Source organism: Mandrillus leucophaeus, unplaced genomic scaffold, assembly GCF_000951045.1.
Source record: "Mandrillus leucophaeus isolate KB7577 unplaced genomic scaffold, Mleu.le_1.0 Scaffold651, whole genome shotgun sequence".
In the NCBI taxonomy this organism is placed as follows: domain Eukaryota; kingdom Metazoa; phylum Chordata; class Mammalia; order Primates; family Cercopithecidae; genus Mandrillus; species Mandrillus leucophaeus.
The window spans coordinates 479,884-494,113 of record NW_012107042.1 but is presented as its reverse complement, the minus strand read 5'-3'; the positions used below and the strand labels follow the sequence as shown (position 1 = coordinate 494,113).

General features: G+C 43.6%; 1 protein-coding gene across 1 annotated transcript in view; it reads left to right on the top strand.

The window, feature by feature from the left end:
- The first annotated feature begins 432 nt into the window (after positions 1 to 432).
- Positions 433 to 14,230, top strand: part of DHRS7B (dehydrogenase/reductase (SDR family) member 7B) — a 98,687-nt gene continuing 84,889 nt past the window's right edge. Inside the window, exons 1-2 of the mRNA XM_012001181.1 lie at positions 433 to 513; positions 3,370 to 3,692. Coding sequence (XP_011856571.1) covers positions 3,673 to 3,692 — 20 coding nt within the window. The 5' untranslated portion in view covers positions 433 to 513; positions 3,370 to 3,672. The remainder of the gene's footprint in view (positions 514 to 3,369; positions 3,693 to 14,230) is intronic.

The window sequence follows — 14,230 nt, the reverse complement described above, 5'->3', positions numbered from 1 at the left end:
TCTGGGTCTTATTTAAATCTTGTGTTTTAGCAGGCTTCCTGACCCACTTTGGCAGGGGAAGGGGATGCCTCTTCATTATTGCCAAGTGGGGGTGGAAGTCCAGGCCTTCCACTTGGCCTTTGTTGACATGTGGAGGGAGGTTGTTTGGCACGAATGGGAGTTCAGGCTCTCCAGTTGGCCTCCAGGGATACCACCCTTGCTGGGATGGGGAGGGGACCTCCACTGATATGTGGGGTGGGAGGTGGCTTTGTTGCCACTGAGTGATGTTGAAAGTTCTGACTCTCCACTTGGCTCCCTATGGGGACAAGAGTGACTTTATTTTAAATGCGAATCCGCTAACTCCAATTCCAGGAATGCCTCCAAAATGTCTAGTCGATGTATGACTCTTTATATAGGATCACCTATTCACTGTAACTTTTGCCTTTTTATAGAAACAACCCTTGATGCTGTTGAAGAAATCATAGGTTGTGACACCCACAGCATTCTCTCAACCATTTACACATTCCTTCCAGGGTAAGTATATTTTTGTCCCCAAGATATAAACCCTGGTTCTGGGAGGCTACTGTGTGGAGATCCACCTGCCTTGTGGACACCGAAGACCATGCTTCTGTCTGTAAGTTCCCTCTGATTAATTATCCTATACTGACAAACTGGATTTGTCTGCTTCCTATGTTTTCCCAGCTCCTTGGGCATTTGGGGATGGCTTTGCCTATATGCCCTTTCATGGAACACTGTCTCTGACACCACCCCAGAGAAGGGGATGAGTGCTTTCTTCCGATCAAGTCGGGTGGAAGTCCAGGTTCTCCATGTGGTTTCCACTGATACCATGCTAGGGGAGAGCCTCCTTGCTGCTCAGTGGGAATGAAAATCCAGCCCTTCACTTGGCCTTCTCTGACACCATGCCAGGGGGAGGGGACGGTGGTGCCTCTTTACAGCCTAGCATGGGTGGCAGTCTGGGCTTTCCAAGAGGCAAGCATGGGGATGGGGTTCTTTCTGTGGTTTGGGCTGGATTAGAGTCATTATTATCTAAACATTTTCTGTCTTCTGAGGCTGTGCTTTTCCTGGTCCTGTGGCTAGAGAGAGAAGGCTTTTCTTAGGGCATTGTCTTTGCCTGTTGGCATTTCCAGATTGCTTACTTCCTAGCACCCAGTCTGGGATATATAAGGCAACACCCACCATGTTGTTTGTTGGGTCTCAGGGTGGCTAGCTGGTTTCCTTCTCTCCACCTTTCGGAGTCTTAGATTGTTTTATATATAATGCCCACAATTTTTAGTTGTACTTAGTAAAAGGAATAGGGAAAATTGTGTCTAGTTCATCTTCTTGGAAACAAAATTCTTCCATCTTGTTTTCATAGAAAGCCATGGAACTGTGCTAACCACTGGAATCTATTTGTTTTGTTTGTTTGTTTTTGAGATAGAGTCTCACTGTGTTGCCCAGGCTGGAGCGCAGTGGCGTGATCTCTGCTCACTGCCACCTCCACCTCTTGGGTTCAAGTGATTCTCCTGCCTCAGCCTCCTGAGTAGCTGGGACTACAGGTACACGACACCATGCCTGGCTGATTTTTTAAAATTTTTAGTAGATGGGGTTTCCCCATGTTGGTCAGGCTGATCTCAAACTCCCGACCTCAGGTGATCCGCCTGCCTCAGCCTCCCAAAGTGCTGGATTACAGGTGTGAGCCACTGCACCCGGCCTACTGGAATCTATTTGTATAATATCCTGGCTGTGAAGTTAGAGTTCTTACACTTGCATTTGGGAGATGCAGTTCAAATTGGTTACCAAAACATTGAAATGTGTTGAGTTGCTTCTAAAACAAATTCCATGCAGGACTGAAGAGTGGGTTGGCTAAGAGGGTAGCAGGCCTAGGAAATGAACCCCAGGAAACTGACTTAGTCAGGCGTTACCCAGTGGAGGGTGTCCAGGTTCTTGGCGTTTTGAACAAAGAATTGGACAAAACGCACAAACAAAGCAAGGAAAGAATGATGCAACAAAAGCACACTCCACAGCGTGGGAGCCTGCCTAGCATGTGGCTCAAGAGCCCAGTTACAGAATTTTCTGCAGTTTAAATATCCTCTAGAGGTTTCCCGTTGGTTACTTGGTGTACACCCTATGTAAAAGAGGTAGTGGCCTGTGATCAGCCTGACTGGTTGCAAGAGGGGACCAATCAGAGGTACCTTCAGTTTTTCATCTGCCAGGCAGAAAAGTAGGGCAGGTTGCAAAGGGAGTAGCTTCTGGTCCTTTTGTTACTTGGGCATGGAAAGTTCCGGTTTTCCTTTTGATTTAGTTCTAGGAAGTCAGCGTGAATTGGCCTTAGGTTCCCTGCCTCCAGACCCTACTTTCCTGCCTCACAGGTTCATATTGGGTTTGTTATAAGGATATTCAAACTTTGTGAATAGGCAAGCAGGAATCTAGAGTTTCTAGAACATTGGAGAGGGACCAGGAGGGTATAAAAACTTGTGTGAAAACACCAAAAATAAATATTTAGTTAAAAATAAAATTTCCCACTTTCAGAGTTTGTGGATATCTGTAAGAATTTCCATGATATATTAATTCGTTAAAGTGAATAAAAGCAAGAACAGAAGGGTGTTTCAGAATGCTATTGTTTGTGTAACAAGGGGGTGTTGAATATATATATAATTGCTTGGTTATCAATAAACTGGCTCTGAAAGGACACACATAGCTAATAGCATTGTTACCTAGGGGGAGGTGAAGTGGGTTCCTGGAGAACAGAGAGGGAGATTTTCCACCTTACACATATTTGCCATCTTATGAATTTTGAATGATGAGAGTCCCCCCACCCCTTCCTTCCTCTGCCCTGCCCCTTCCTTCCTCTGCCCTTTACTCTCAATATCCTCTTTTCATGCTTTTTTTTTTTTTAAGTCACTTCAGGTCCTTCAAAAAATTTATTTGCAAGGAGTACGTCTATATTCTGAATAAAATTCATTTTCAGATATATGTATTTCAAATATCTTGTCTGTTCTATTGTCTTTCCCTTTTCTCAATGGGGTCTTTTCGGTATCTTATAGTTACTGACGCCCAATTTATCAGCCTTTTCCTTTAGGACTGGCACTTTTTGTGTTCTGCTAAAACGTTATTTTCCTCTCTCATGGTTATGATATTCTGCGATTTTATTGTCTAGAGTTGTACTGTTCACATTCAGGTCTACCATCCATCTAGAATTATTTTACTTGAGATAGGAGTCAAGGTTCATTTTCCCCCAATCGACATTCAATTGACGTAGCACTATATATTGAACAAAACTTTCCTTATTGCATTACCGTGGCTACTTGTAGGAGGAAAAAGTGACGACATAGCTGCGGGTCTGTTTCTGGCCTCTCTCTTTTTCATTCATTGTTTTTACCTTTGTACCAGTTATCACACTGTTCTGATTACTGTGGCATTATAGTCATCTTGATAACTGTATCGTGAATTCTCCAACTATGTTCTTCGCCGGAAGTCCACGGAACACCAGCCACGACCTTCGGAATTTCCCTCCGGAAGATGAAGGCACTGTAGTTATGCAGGTGGACCCTGTTCAGATCTCTGGTTTAGCAGGTCCTACGTACACTTTGAGGGACGCCCGCCCAACGCGCATGCGCAGCCTCAACGCTGGGATTGGACGGAACCTCGCCGGCTGCGTACACGTCACTTCCGAGGCGGGAGGATGGATTGACTATGGTCTCTCCGGCAACCAGGTAGGGGCTGGGGAAGAAGGAACCTCCGAGATCAGGGGATAGGGTCTGGCCTTGAGCTGAGGCGACTCCCCGGCCTGGGTGAGGGGAAGCGGTGTAGTGGTCGAGCGAAGGCCGCGGGCCCTGGGGGAGCGCGCGGAATCCCGGGCGGCTTTCGGATCCCCGCGACGCGGAACTCTGAAGGAAGACAGCCCAGTCGCTGGGACCAGGGCTTTGGTTCCGGCGAGTGCTTGGCTGGGAACCCCGCCTGTCGCCGAGGTCTCTTGAGTCCGGTTTCCGCGGCTGGAAATGGGTGTCGCGCTGGGCGCTGTGTGTGAAAGGCCTCTGCTCCCAGAGGGCTCCTGGCTCGAGCCTGTTTATTCCCGCATTTCTGCGCGACGTAGGGGAGCCCCCGCAGCGTGTGCCTGCGGCAGGACGGAGGGTTGAGCGCTGGGAGACGGTGGCACCTTAGCCAGTGACGGCGAGTTAGGATTAGCCAAAGGAACTCCGGTTTTTCAGAAGGCAGAAGGAGGGTGCTGACTCGAGCGTCCACGGGAATGGCTGTTTGAGATGTCTTGCTCTTCCAATACTTTGCGGCTTCCTGGCTGTGCGGCTTTGGGCAAACGTTTTAAACTCGGAGTGTCTGTTTCTTCAGCTGTAACTTTGGGAATAACAAACCCACTCATAAGGTTGTTGTGAAGCGTAAATGAGACTGCACTTGCAAGGTGCTCAGCTGGTGTCTGGCACATAGTAGATATTCAACAAATGGTAGCCACCTAATGCTCTTTTTTCAGTTTCCAAACCTTTGTGTAATGATTTGAGAATCGTGAAGTTACTTTTGAAATAACGTTTGGGTTTCATACACTCGTACATTTAGTGAGCAGAATACTTGCTTACACTGTTGCCGATTGCAACGGTGTGTTTGCGTAATGGAAGCTATGTTTGTGCCTTTATCAAGGGTGTGGAATATGCCTTCCCTACCATGTACATGTCCCCTTTTCTCCATTCCTTAATAATAGTTGATATTTTTTGAGTGTTTGCTATGTTCCAGGCATTGTACTAATCCCTTTACTGAATTACTCAATCCCGTAATAACCCTAATAATAGGAACTATAATCTTCATTTATGGAGGGAGAGATGGGCTTAGAGATGTTGAGAAATTTATCCAAAGGCATAAAGCTATTAGCCAGGCATGGTGGCACACGCCTGTAGTCCCAGCTACTTGTTGGGACCGAGGCAAGTGGATTGCTTGAACCTGGGAGATTGAGGCTGCAGTGAGCCGAGATCACGCCATTGTATTCAAGTCTGGGTGACAAAGTGAGACCCTGTCTTAGCTGGGTACGGTGACTCACACCTTTAGGGGCTGAGGCGGGCGGATCACCTGAGGTCAGGAGTTCGAGACCAGCCTGGCCAACATGGTGAAACTAGTCTCTACTAAAAAATACAAAAATTGGCTGGGCGCTGTAATTCCAGCACTTTGAGAGGCCGAGGTGGGCGGATCACAAGGTCAGGAGATCGAGACCATCCTGGCTAACACGGTGAAACCCCATCTGTACTAAAAAAAATTACAAAAAAATTAGCCGGGCGTGGTGGAGGGCTCCTGTAGTCCCAGCTACTCGGGGGGCTGAGGCAGGAGACTGGTGTGAACCCGGGATGCGAAGCTTGCAGTGAGCCGAGATCCTGCCACTGCGCTCCAGCCTGGGCGACAGAGCAAGACTCCGTCTCAAAACAAACAAAAATTAGCGGGGCGTGGTGGTGGGTGCCTGTAATCCCAGCCACTCGGGAGGCTTTGGCAGGAGAATCGCTTGAACCTGGGAGGCAGAGGTTGCAGTGAGCTGAGATCCCGCCACTGCACTCTAGTCTGGGCTACAAGAGCGAGACTCTGTCTTGGGGGCTGGGAGGGGGGGGGGAGTGAGACCCTGTCTCAAACAACAACAATAACAAAGGCATAGAGCCAGTAAAGGCAGATCCAATACCACGTCACTTCAGAACCTAGCACTTAGCTACAAATCTTATTAATTCCTTCAGATACTTATTGAACACTTACAGTGTACCAGCATTGTGCTGGGTGTTGTGGATACAGTGATGACCAAAACAGATAAAACCCCTGTCTTTAAATTGCTTGTAAATCTAGCAAGGGAGATAGACAGTAAATATATACATAAAACTAAATGTTAATTACGATTGTGATGCATGCTGTGGAGAACAGTAGAGGGTGCTGTGAGAATATATAGTGGAGTCACCGGCATGCTGGGGGCGGCGGAGGTGTTGGGGGGGAAATGAAGAGAGACAGGGAAGGCTTTCCCAAGAAAATAATATTTAGCTGAGACTTCAAGCACTGAGTTGGAGTTAAATGGACAAAGAGCTAACAGAAGGAGGGAAGGGCATGTGTGAAGTCTTGAGACTAGGAGGAGCTTGTATCTTGTTAGGTAAAGACCTGTGTGAGGCTGAATGTGGTGGCTCACACCTGTAATCCCAGTGCTTTGGGAGGCTGAGGTGGGAGGATCACGTGAGGCGGGGAGTTTGAGACTAGCCTGGGCAACAAAGGGAGACCCCATCTCTACAAAAAATAAAAAATTATCTAGGTGTGGTGGTGTGCACCTGTCGTCCCAGTTACTCAGAAGGCTGAGTCAGGAGGATCACTTGAGCCCAGGAGTTTGAGGCTGCAGTAAACTGCATTTCAGCCTGGGCAACAAGTAAGACCCTGACTCAAAAAAAAAAAAAAGAAAAAGAAAAAGAATAATAAGCATTAAACCAGACTGGGATGTATTATGGATAATATACTAATGCAGTTTCTTTCAGAAAAAGAAATACCACATACAAATAAATACCACCATTTATTTGTATGTAGCTGAGCAGATACAACCCATTATGTAGTCTCAAGATGAATGGTAATTTGTCCTCTTGTGAGAAGACTTGACATTTGCTGTACATGCTTTCATAGTTCATTCTAAATTCATCTGGTAATAGAGTTGGTCATCTGTGCTACCTAGTTACTTTTTTCCAAAGGAAAACATAAAACAGCTCTATGATAAAACAAGTAGTTGAGGTGCCTAGGTTAAACTCCCACAGTGATAGGGCTGGGTCATTTTCTTCCTGGATATTTCCATTTAAAATAGGGGGTTCAGGGGGTTTGGCTGAGCATGGTGGCTCACGCCTGTAATTCCAGTACTTTGGGAGGCTGAGGAGAGCAGATCACTTGAAGTCAGGAGTTTGAGACCAGCCTAGCCAACATGTCGAACCCCGTCTCTATTAAAAATACAAAAATTAGCTGGGTGTGGTGGCACGCGCCTGTAATTCCAGCTACTTGGGAGGCTGAGGCAGGAGAATCACTTGAACTGGGAGGCGGAGGTTGCAATGAGTCGAGATTGTGCCTCTGCACTCCAGCCTGGGCTACAGAGTGAGACTTCATCTCAAAAAAAAATTTAAAAAAAAAAATTAATAAATAAATATAAAGGAGGGGGTTCCAGGCCCTTCAGAAAAACAGTCCTGGGTTTTACTGTATTTATTGGGTTTAAAAAAGCTAAGGTAGGGCTAGTTTATTTAGCCTTTAAAAAGATTTGCATGCATATCAAAGGGAAAGAGGAATAATTTATAAATACTGGGTTTTTCAAAGAAATACTGTAAGGAAAAGGAAGGAGAGAAAAGATCTCCTTCCCTTTAGGCAACAGGGAAAATTCAGTTTTAAAATTTTTACTCTATGTTTGCATGACAACTAAAAAAAATTTACTTACAGTACGGTAAAATGTTGGACTAGAGCAACATCCATAATGTTGGCTGGTGTAGGAATTATTCATTCCCACCCCATTATACACATATGAAACCTTTCTTTGGTAGCCAATGTTATTTTAATGCAGAAATTAACTCTCTATTCTGGAAAGCCATAAGCATGAGGGTGAAAATTGGGATTGAACGGCATGTAAGTTCAGTTTGAAAGCTTCTTGCCACCCACCCAGATAGGAAATACAACAAATTCCTTAGGATTTTACCTGAACTCTCCCTCCCATCTTCTAAAGTTCCCAGTAACATGAGACTTGGCCACTTAAACTGCTTAGTGGAGGGAGAGGTCTGTGATGGCCACTGAATTTGCTACCGGAAAAAGAGTCTTGATCCAGACTTCAAGAGTAGGTTCTTGGATCTTGTGTAAGAAATAATTTGAGGCCAATCCATAGAGAAAAGTGAAAGCAAGTTTATTAGAGAAGTAACGAAACAAGATAATGGCTACTCCATAGGCACAGCAGCCCTGAGGGCTGTTGGCTGGCCACTTTTATGGTCATTTCCTGATTATATGCTAAACAAGGGGTGGATTATTCATGAATTTTCCAGGAAAGGGGTGGTAATTCCCGTAACTGGGGGTTCCTTCCCTTCATAGACCATATGGGGTAATTTCTTGACCTTGCCATGGCATTTGTAAACTGGTATAGTGCTGGTGGAAGTGTTGTTTAGTGTGCTAATGCATTATAATTAGAATGTATGAGCAGTGAGGATGACCAGAGGTCACTTTCATTGCCATTTTCCATTTGGTGGGTTTTGGCTGGCTTCTTTACCTCAGCCTGCTTTATCAGCAAGGTCTTTGTGACCTGTATCTTATGCGACCTCTGTCTCATCTTGTGACTTAGAATGCCTAACCTGGGAATGCAGCCCAGTAGGTCTCAGCCTTATTTTACCCAGCCTGTATTCAAAATAGAGTTGCTCTGGTTCAGATGACTGATAAATTGATTGAATATTGCTTACCAGTGGTTTGAGCTTTCTTGCTGTACTTAGCTAGTGTTTTATTAAGTAAGCTATGTTTGCACTAGGAACACTAAGTTCTGAAGGGGATATACATTTTTCCAGTTTATATGAGCAGCACTTAGTGGTCATTAAATTACTACTTTAGGAAACTACCATTGCAGAATTCTGTATGAGTATGGCATTATAATCCAGATTAGTTTAAAATATTAGCTAAACTAAATCAAGGAAACTGTACTGAGTTCCTGTTAAGCAGCTATTGGTTTAAAGTGTTAGCTAAACTGAATCAAGGAAACTACTGAGTTCCTGTTAAGCAGCTAGCTTGTTTATGTTCAATTGTTGCTTAGAACCCTTTGTGTTCTGTTTGAGTTGTTAAAAGAAAAACTTTAGACAAAATAAACTCAACAGAGTTTAACTGAACAAAGAATAATTTGCAAATCAGCAGCTTCTGGAATTAGAATAGGTTCAGAGTGACTCCAGGGCAGCTACATGGTTGGATAGTATTTATGGACAGAAACAGGAAAGTGACATACAGAAAACAGAAGTGAGGTAGAGGCCAGGCCCAATTGCTTATACCTATAATCCCAGCACTTTAGGAGGCCAAGGTAGGAGGATTGCTTGGAGCCCAGGAGTTCGAGACCACCCTGGGCAACATAGGGAGACCCCCATCTCTACAAGAAAAAAGAAATATATATATATATGTGTGTGTGTGTGTGTGTGTATGGTATATGTATCTGTATATGTATGCGTGTGCGCGCGCGCGTGTGTGTGTGTGTGTATATATATATATGAAAGCAGGTGTACCACTCATTCCTGTGGTCCTAGCTACTTGGGAGACTGAGGTGGGAGGATCGCTCGAACCTGGGAGGTCGAGGCTGCAGTGAGTCATGATCACACCACTGTACCCCAGCCTGGGCGGCAGAGGGAGATCCCCTGTCTCAAAAAAAAAAAAAAAGTGAGGTACATAAACAGCTAGATTGGTTGCAGCCTAGTGTTTGCCTTATTTGAGCAATTGGCTGCCTATGACTGGCTGAAACTGGGCTGCTGTGATTGGTTGAGACTGGGCTACTTGTTACAAGAGTAGGTTAAAGGTTGTTTGCACATCCAGTTAGGTTACAAGTCACTAGGTATGGAGGGACATTTAGGCTAAACTTAAAATATGTAAGGAGGCAGCTTTAGGCTAAACTTCTTGTAACAAAGTGATTAGAGCTAAGCTTAGGGATCTGTTCATCTCTTAGTATTAGAATCCTTCCTGTTTAAAGTTCCAACTAAAGGATTATTATTATTTTTTTTACATGACCCCCTATTTGATGCACTTAAGAGTTAAGAATGTGGGCTTCAGAGTCTGAATACATTGGTTGAAATCTCTTTTCCACCATTTACTAGCCATGTGACTTCAGGTACTTTTCTTATGTAACAAATGAAAATAACTGTCATACCTACCTCAGGATTGCTGTGAGGATGAAATGAAATCATGGGTATGGAGAATGTGTAGTTCAGCATCTGGCACATTGCAAATATTTTACAAAGTTAGTAATTGTTATTAATATTTTTCCTTTTCAATAGCCATATATGGTAATGTGAACCCAGAAAATCTGAGACAGGTCTCAGTTAATTCAGAGAGTTTATTTTGCCAAGGTTGAGGACGTGCCCATGACACAGCCTCAGGAAGTCCTGATGACGTATGCCCAAGGTGGTCGCGGCACAGCTTGGTTTTATACATTTTAGGGAAACATGAGACATCAATCATTATATGTGAGAAGTACCTTAGTTCCATCCAGAAAGGTGGGACAACTCAAAGTAAGGCCCTCCTCAGGGACTTCCAGGTCACCAATAGGTGAGAGACAAATGGTTGCATTCTTTTGAGTTTCTGATGAGCCTTTCCAAAGGAAGCAATCAGAATATGCATCTGTCTCTGTGAGCAGAGGGATGACTTTGAATAAAATGGGAAGCGGGTTTGCCCTGAACAGTTCCCAGCTAGAAGGAGCCCAAGATACTTTCCTTTCACATTTCCCCACTTTTCTTTTTTAAAATCGTTTGGAAAAAGCATTTTAGAAGAAAATGCGTCTCTGGTCTCAGGTTTCATCTGATCTCTCATGGCTAGGACAGTTTATTCCTAGTTAGTTAGGTCCTGAAAGCTCATTCTTATCTGGTTGTGAAGTCTCATGTCCTGTGAAGAGAAAATGGGGGGAGGAAGGGAGAAAAACAATAACAAACCAAAGAACAATCCTGGAAAAATTGATATAGGCCACATTACTCTGAAGCAGGTATGAAAGTGGCTTATGTATGTAAATAGGTTGCTGTTATTTTCTTCTAAGTTGTCTGGCTTCAGTTTACAGGGCTTTAAAAAAGCACAGCTTAGTTTTCAGAGACTCCAAATTAGGAAAAATGGAAGGAAAAAAAAAGGAAAAAAATTGAAAACATTATTTTGAAGACTTGTAGCAAGAAAAATTAGAGTTCAGTTCAGGGCTGGGCGCAGTGGCTCACGCCTGTAATCCCAGCACTTTGGGAGGCCGACACGGGTGGATCACGAGGTCAGGAGATCCAGGCAATCCTGGCTAACACAGTAAAACCCCATCTCTACTAAAAATATAAAAAAATTGCCAGGCGTGGTGGCAGGCGCCTGTAGCCCCAGCTACTCAGGAGGGTAACCAGTTTCTCCAGTTGTGTCCTGTTACAAATGAAAACAGAGTCTTATATCCCTTATGCAAATAACTGTATTACCATAAGAATACTCATAAATAGTTTCCAGATTCTGGAGTAATCAGGTAGAGAGAAACAAATATGCTCCAAATTTTGTTCATAGGAGTATGCTGAATTGTTAAAAGCTGTCAGTAGCTCAAAAGAAAAGTTTTAAGACTCTGAAAAACAAAACAAAGGATCAGCAAACATTTTAAGCAAAAATTCAGTCCATGCAGTTAATTCCTGTTCTGCTTGATACTTGTGAACATTTTAGCTTTCCCAGAGTCCTAAAAGTTTTTCCTCTATTCTGATATCACAATCTCCAAAGAAACCTGCATTCAAGAGCACCTGTTAGAGTTTTGTAGCTGATTATAAAACCACCTTCTAAAGAGGACCAAAACAAGACAATTGTCCATGGATGACAAAAAGTTTTAGGGCAGCCATAGTCAAAGACACAATTGACAAGGAAATTTGTTACCTCTGTGACACCAAAAATTTTAACATAACAATTATGATTATTACTGATAATGTATACTAAGTTATATCAGAGTTATAGGAGTTTCCCATAATTTTGTAATACATACCAATAACATATTTATACAAATACAGCCCAAAGAAAACCAAATACCATTTCATATTTGACAATGCTTCCTGTATAATTTTTGTATCAGATAAGCCAAATTATGTTATTTTTTGGACTTTAGGGAACCTCTAATGTCTTAAAGGATTAATTAGGTCAGAAAAAGACATAATTTATGATTTGATTTGGGAAAGTTTGTCAAATATCAAAGGTTTTAAACACTTGGTATCACAAAATAGGATCACAGGTCATTGTAAAATAAGTCATTCATTTAACCAAAATGGTAACTCAAGGATTTCAAAAGCAAAAAGGTGAAAACCTCTATTTTTTGAGAGAGAAGAATTAATTTTCCAAACAATAAGCCTTAATAAAAACAGCATGAAGACAATTAAATTTGTTTTTCAAAATTTTATAAACAGTCTATAAGATTTGAATTTTGACCATAAGATGTAGCTTCTATAAGCTTTTTATAACCTTTATTAAGGAGTTGATTAATGCTTCCAGAAAACCTTATTAATCTGACATGGGCCATATGCTGGTCTTGCATCAGTGTGCCTTTGACATTAATAACTAATTTATAGAGAAACTGAACTTATTTTATCTTTCAAAATTGGCCCTTACAATCTTACATGCCCACCCCTTCCACAATAGTCCCTGGGCTTTGAGGAGTTGAATAGCTTTTAACTTCTTGCCCTGTGTCTCAGGAATGCAGTTTATTTCGATTGGCATCTTCTGTGGGGCCTGAAGACAAGGCTTTAATTGCAGTCAGTGTTTAAGATTTAGCAAAACTGGCTGGGCATGGTGGCTCAGGCCTATAATCCCAGCACTTTGGGAGGCTGAGGTGGGTGGATCACCTAAGATCAGGAGTTTGAGATGAGCCTGGCCAACACGGTGAAACCCTGTCTCTACTAATAATACAAAAAAATTAGCTGGGTGTGGTGGTGCACACCTATAATCTCAGCTACTCGGGAGGCTGAGGCAGGAGAATCACTTGAACCTGAGATTTGGAGGTTGCAGTAAGCCAAGATTGCACCAGTGCACTCCAGCCTGGGCAACAAGAGCGAAACTCCATTTCAAAAAAAAAAAAAGAAAGAAAGAAAGAAAAGGTTTTATGGGGTTTTTTTGGGTGTTTTTTTGTTTGTTTGTTTTTTGAGACGGAGCCTTTTTCTGTTGCCCAGGCTGAAGTGCAGTGGCCTGATCTTGGCTCACTGCAGCCTCCGCCTCCCAGGTTCAAGGGATTCATTCTCCTGCCTCAGCCTCCTGAGTAGCTGGGATTATAGGCGTGTACCACCACGCCCGGCTAATTTTTGTATTTTTAGTAGAGATGGGGTTTCACCATGTTAGCCAGGCTGGTCTGGAACTCCTGACCTCAGGTGATCCGCCCGCTTCAGCCTCCCAAAGTGCTGGAATTACAGGTGTGAGCCACCGCACCCAGTCAAAAAAAAAGTTTTTAATCTCAGTTTTTTTAGGTCTAAGCAAACCAAAACTTAATATGACAACTTGGTCATATTAAAGTTTTTTGGTTTTAAAATTTATTTTTATTTTTATTTCTTTTTTGTATGTGTGTGAGACAGAGTCTCACTCTGTTAGCCAGGCTGGAGTACACTGGCATGATCTGAGCTCACTGCAACCTCTGCCCCCAGAGTTCATGCAATTCTCCTGTCTCAGTCTCCCGTATAGCTGGGATTACAGGCACCCGCCACCACGCCTAGGTAATTTGTGTATTTTTAGTAGAGATGGGGTTTCACTATGCTGGCCAGGCTGGTCTTGAACTCCCGACCTCAGGTGATCCACCTGCCTTGGCCTCCTAAACTGCTGGAATTATAGGCATGAGCCACCAGGCCTGGCCATTTTTCTTTTTGTTTTTTTTTAAGACAGTGTCTCACTCTGTCACCCAGGCTGGAGTGCAGTGGTGCAATCTCGGCTAACTACAAGCTCTGCTTCCTGGGTTCACACCATCCTCCTGCCTCAGCCTCCATGCCTCAGCCTCCAGAGTAGTGGGGACCGGTGCCTGCCACCACGCCTGGCTAATTTTTTTTTATTTTTGAGATGGAGTTTTGCTCTTGTTGCCCAGGTTGGAGTGCAATGACGCAATTTTGGCTCATCACAACCTCCACCCTCCGGGTTCAAGCATTTCTCCTGCCTCAGCCTCCCGAGTTGCTGGGATTACAGGCATGTGCCACCACGCCCAGCTAGTTTTATACTTTTAGTAGAGATGGGGTTTCTCCATGTTGGTCAGGATGGTCTCAAACTCCCAACCTCAGGTGATCCGCCTGCCTTGGCCTCCCAAAGTGCTGGGATTACAGACATGAGACACCACACCCGGCTTTCTGGCTAATTTTTTGTATTTTTAGTAGAGATGTTGTTTCACTGTGTTATCCAGGATGGTCTCGATCTCCTAACCTCGTGATCTGCCCACCTCGGCCTCCCAAAGTGCTGGGATTACAGGCATGAGCCACTGCGCCCAGCCTCTTTTTTGGAAAAAAAAAAAAAAGAAAAAGAAAAAAAGAAAAAAAAAAATCCTCTTATTGCAACTTAACACTAATCATTCATGACATGCTTGGGCTTT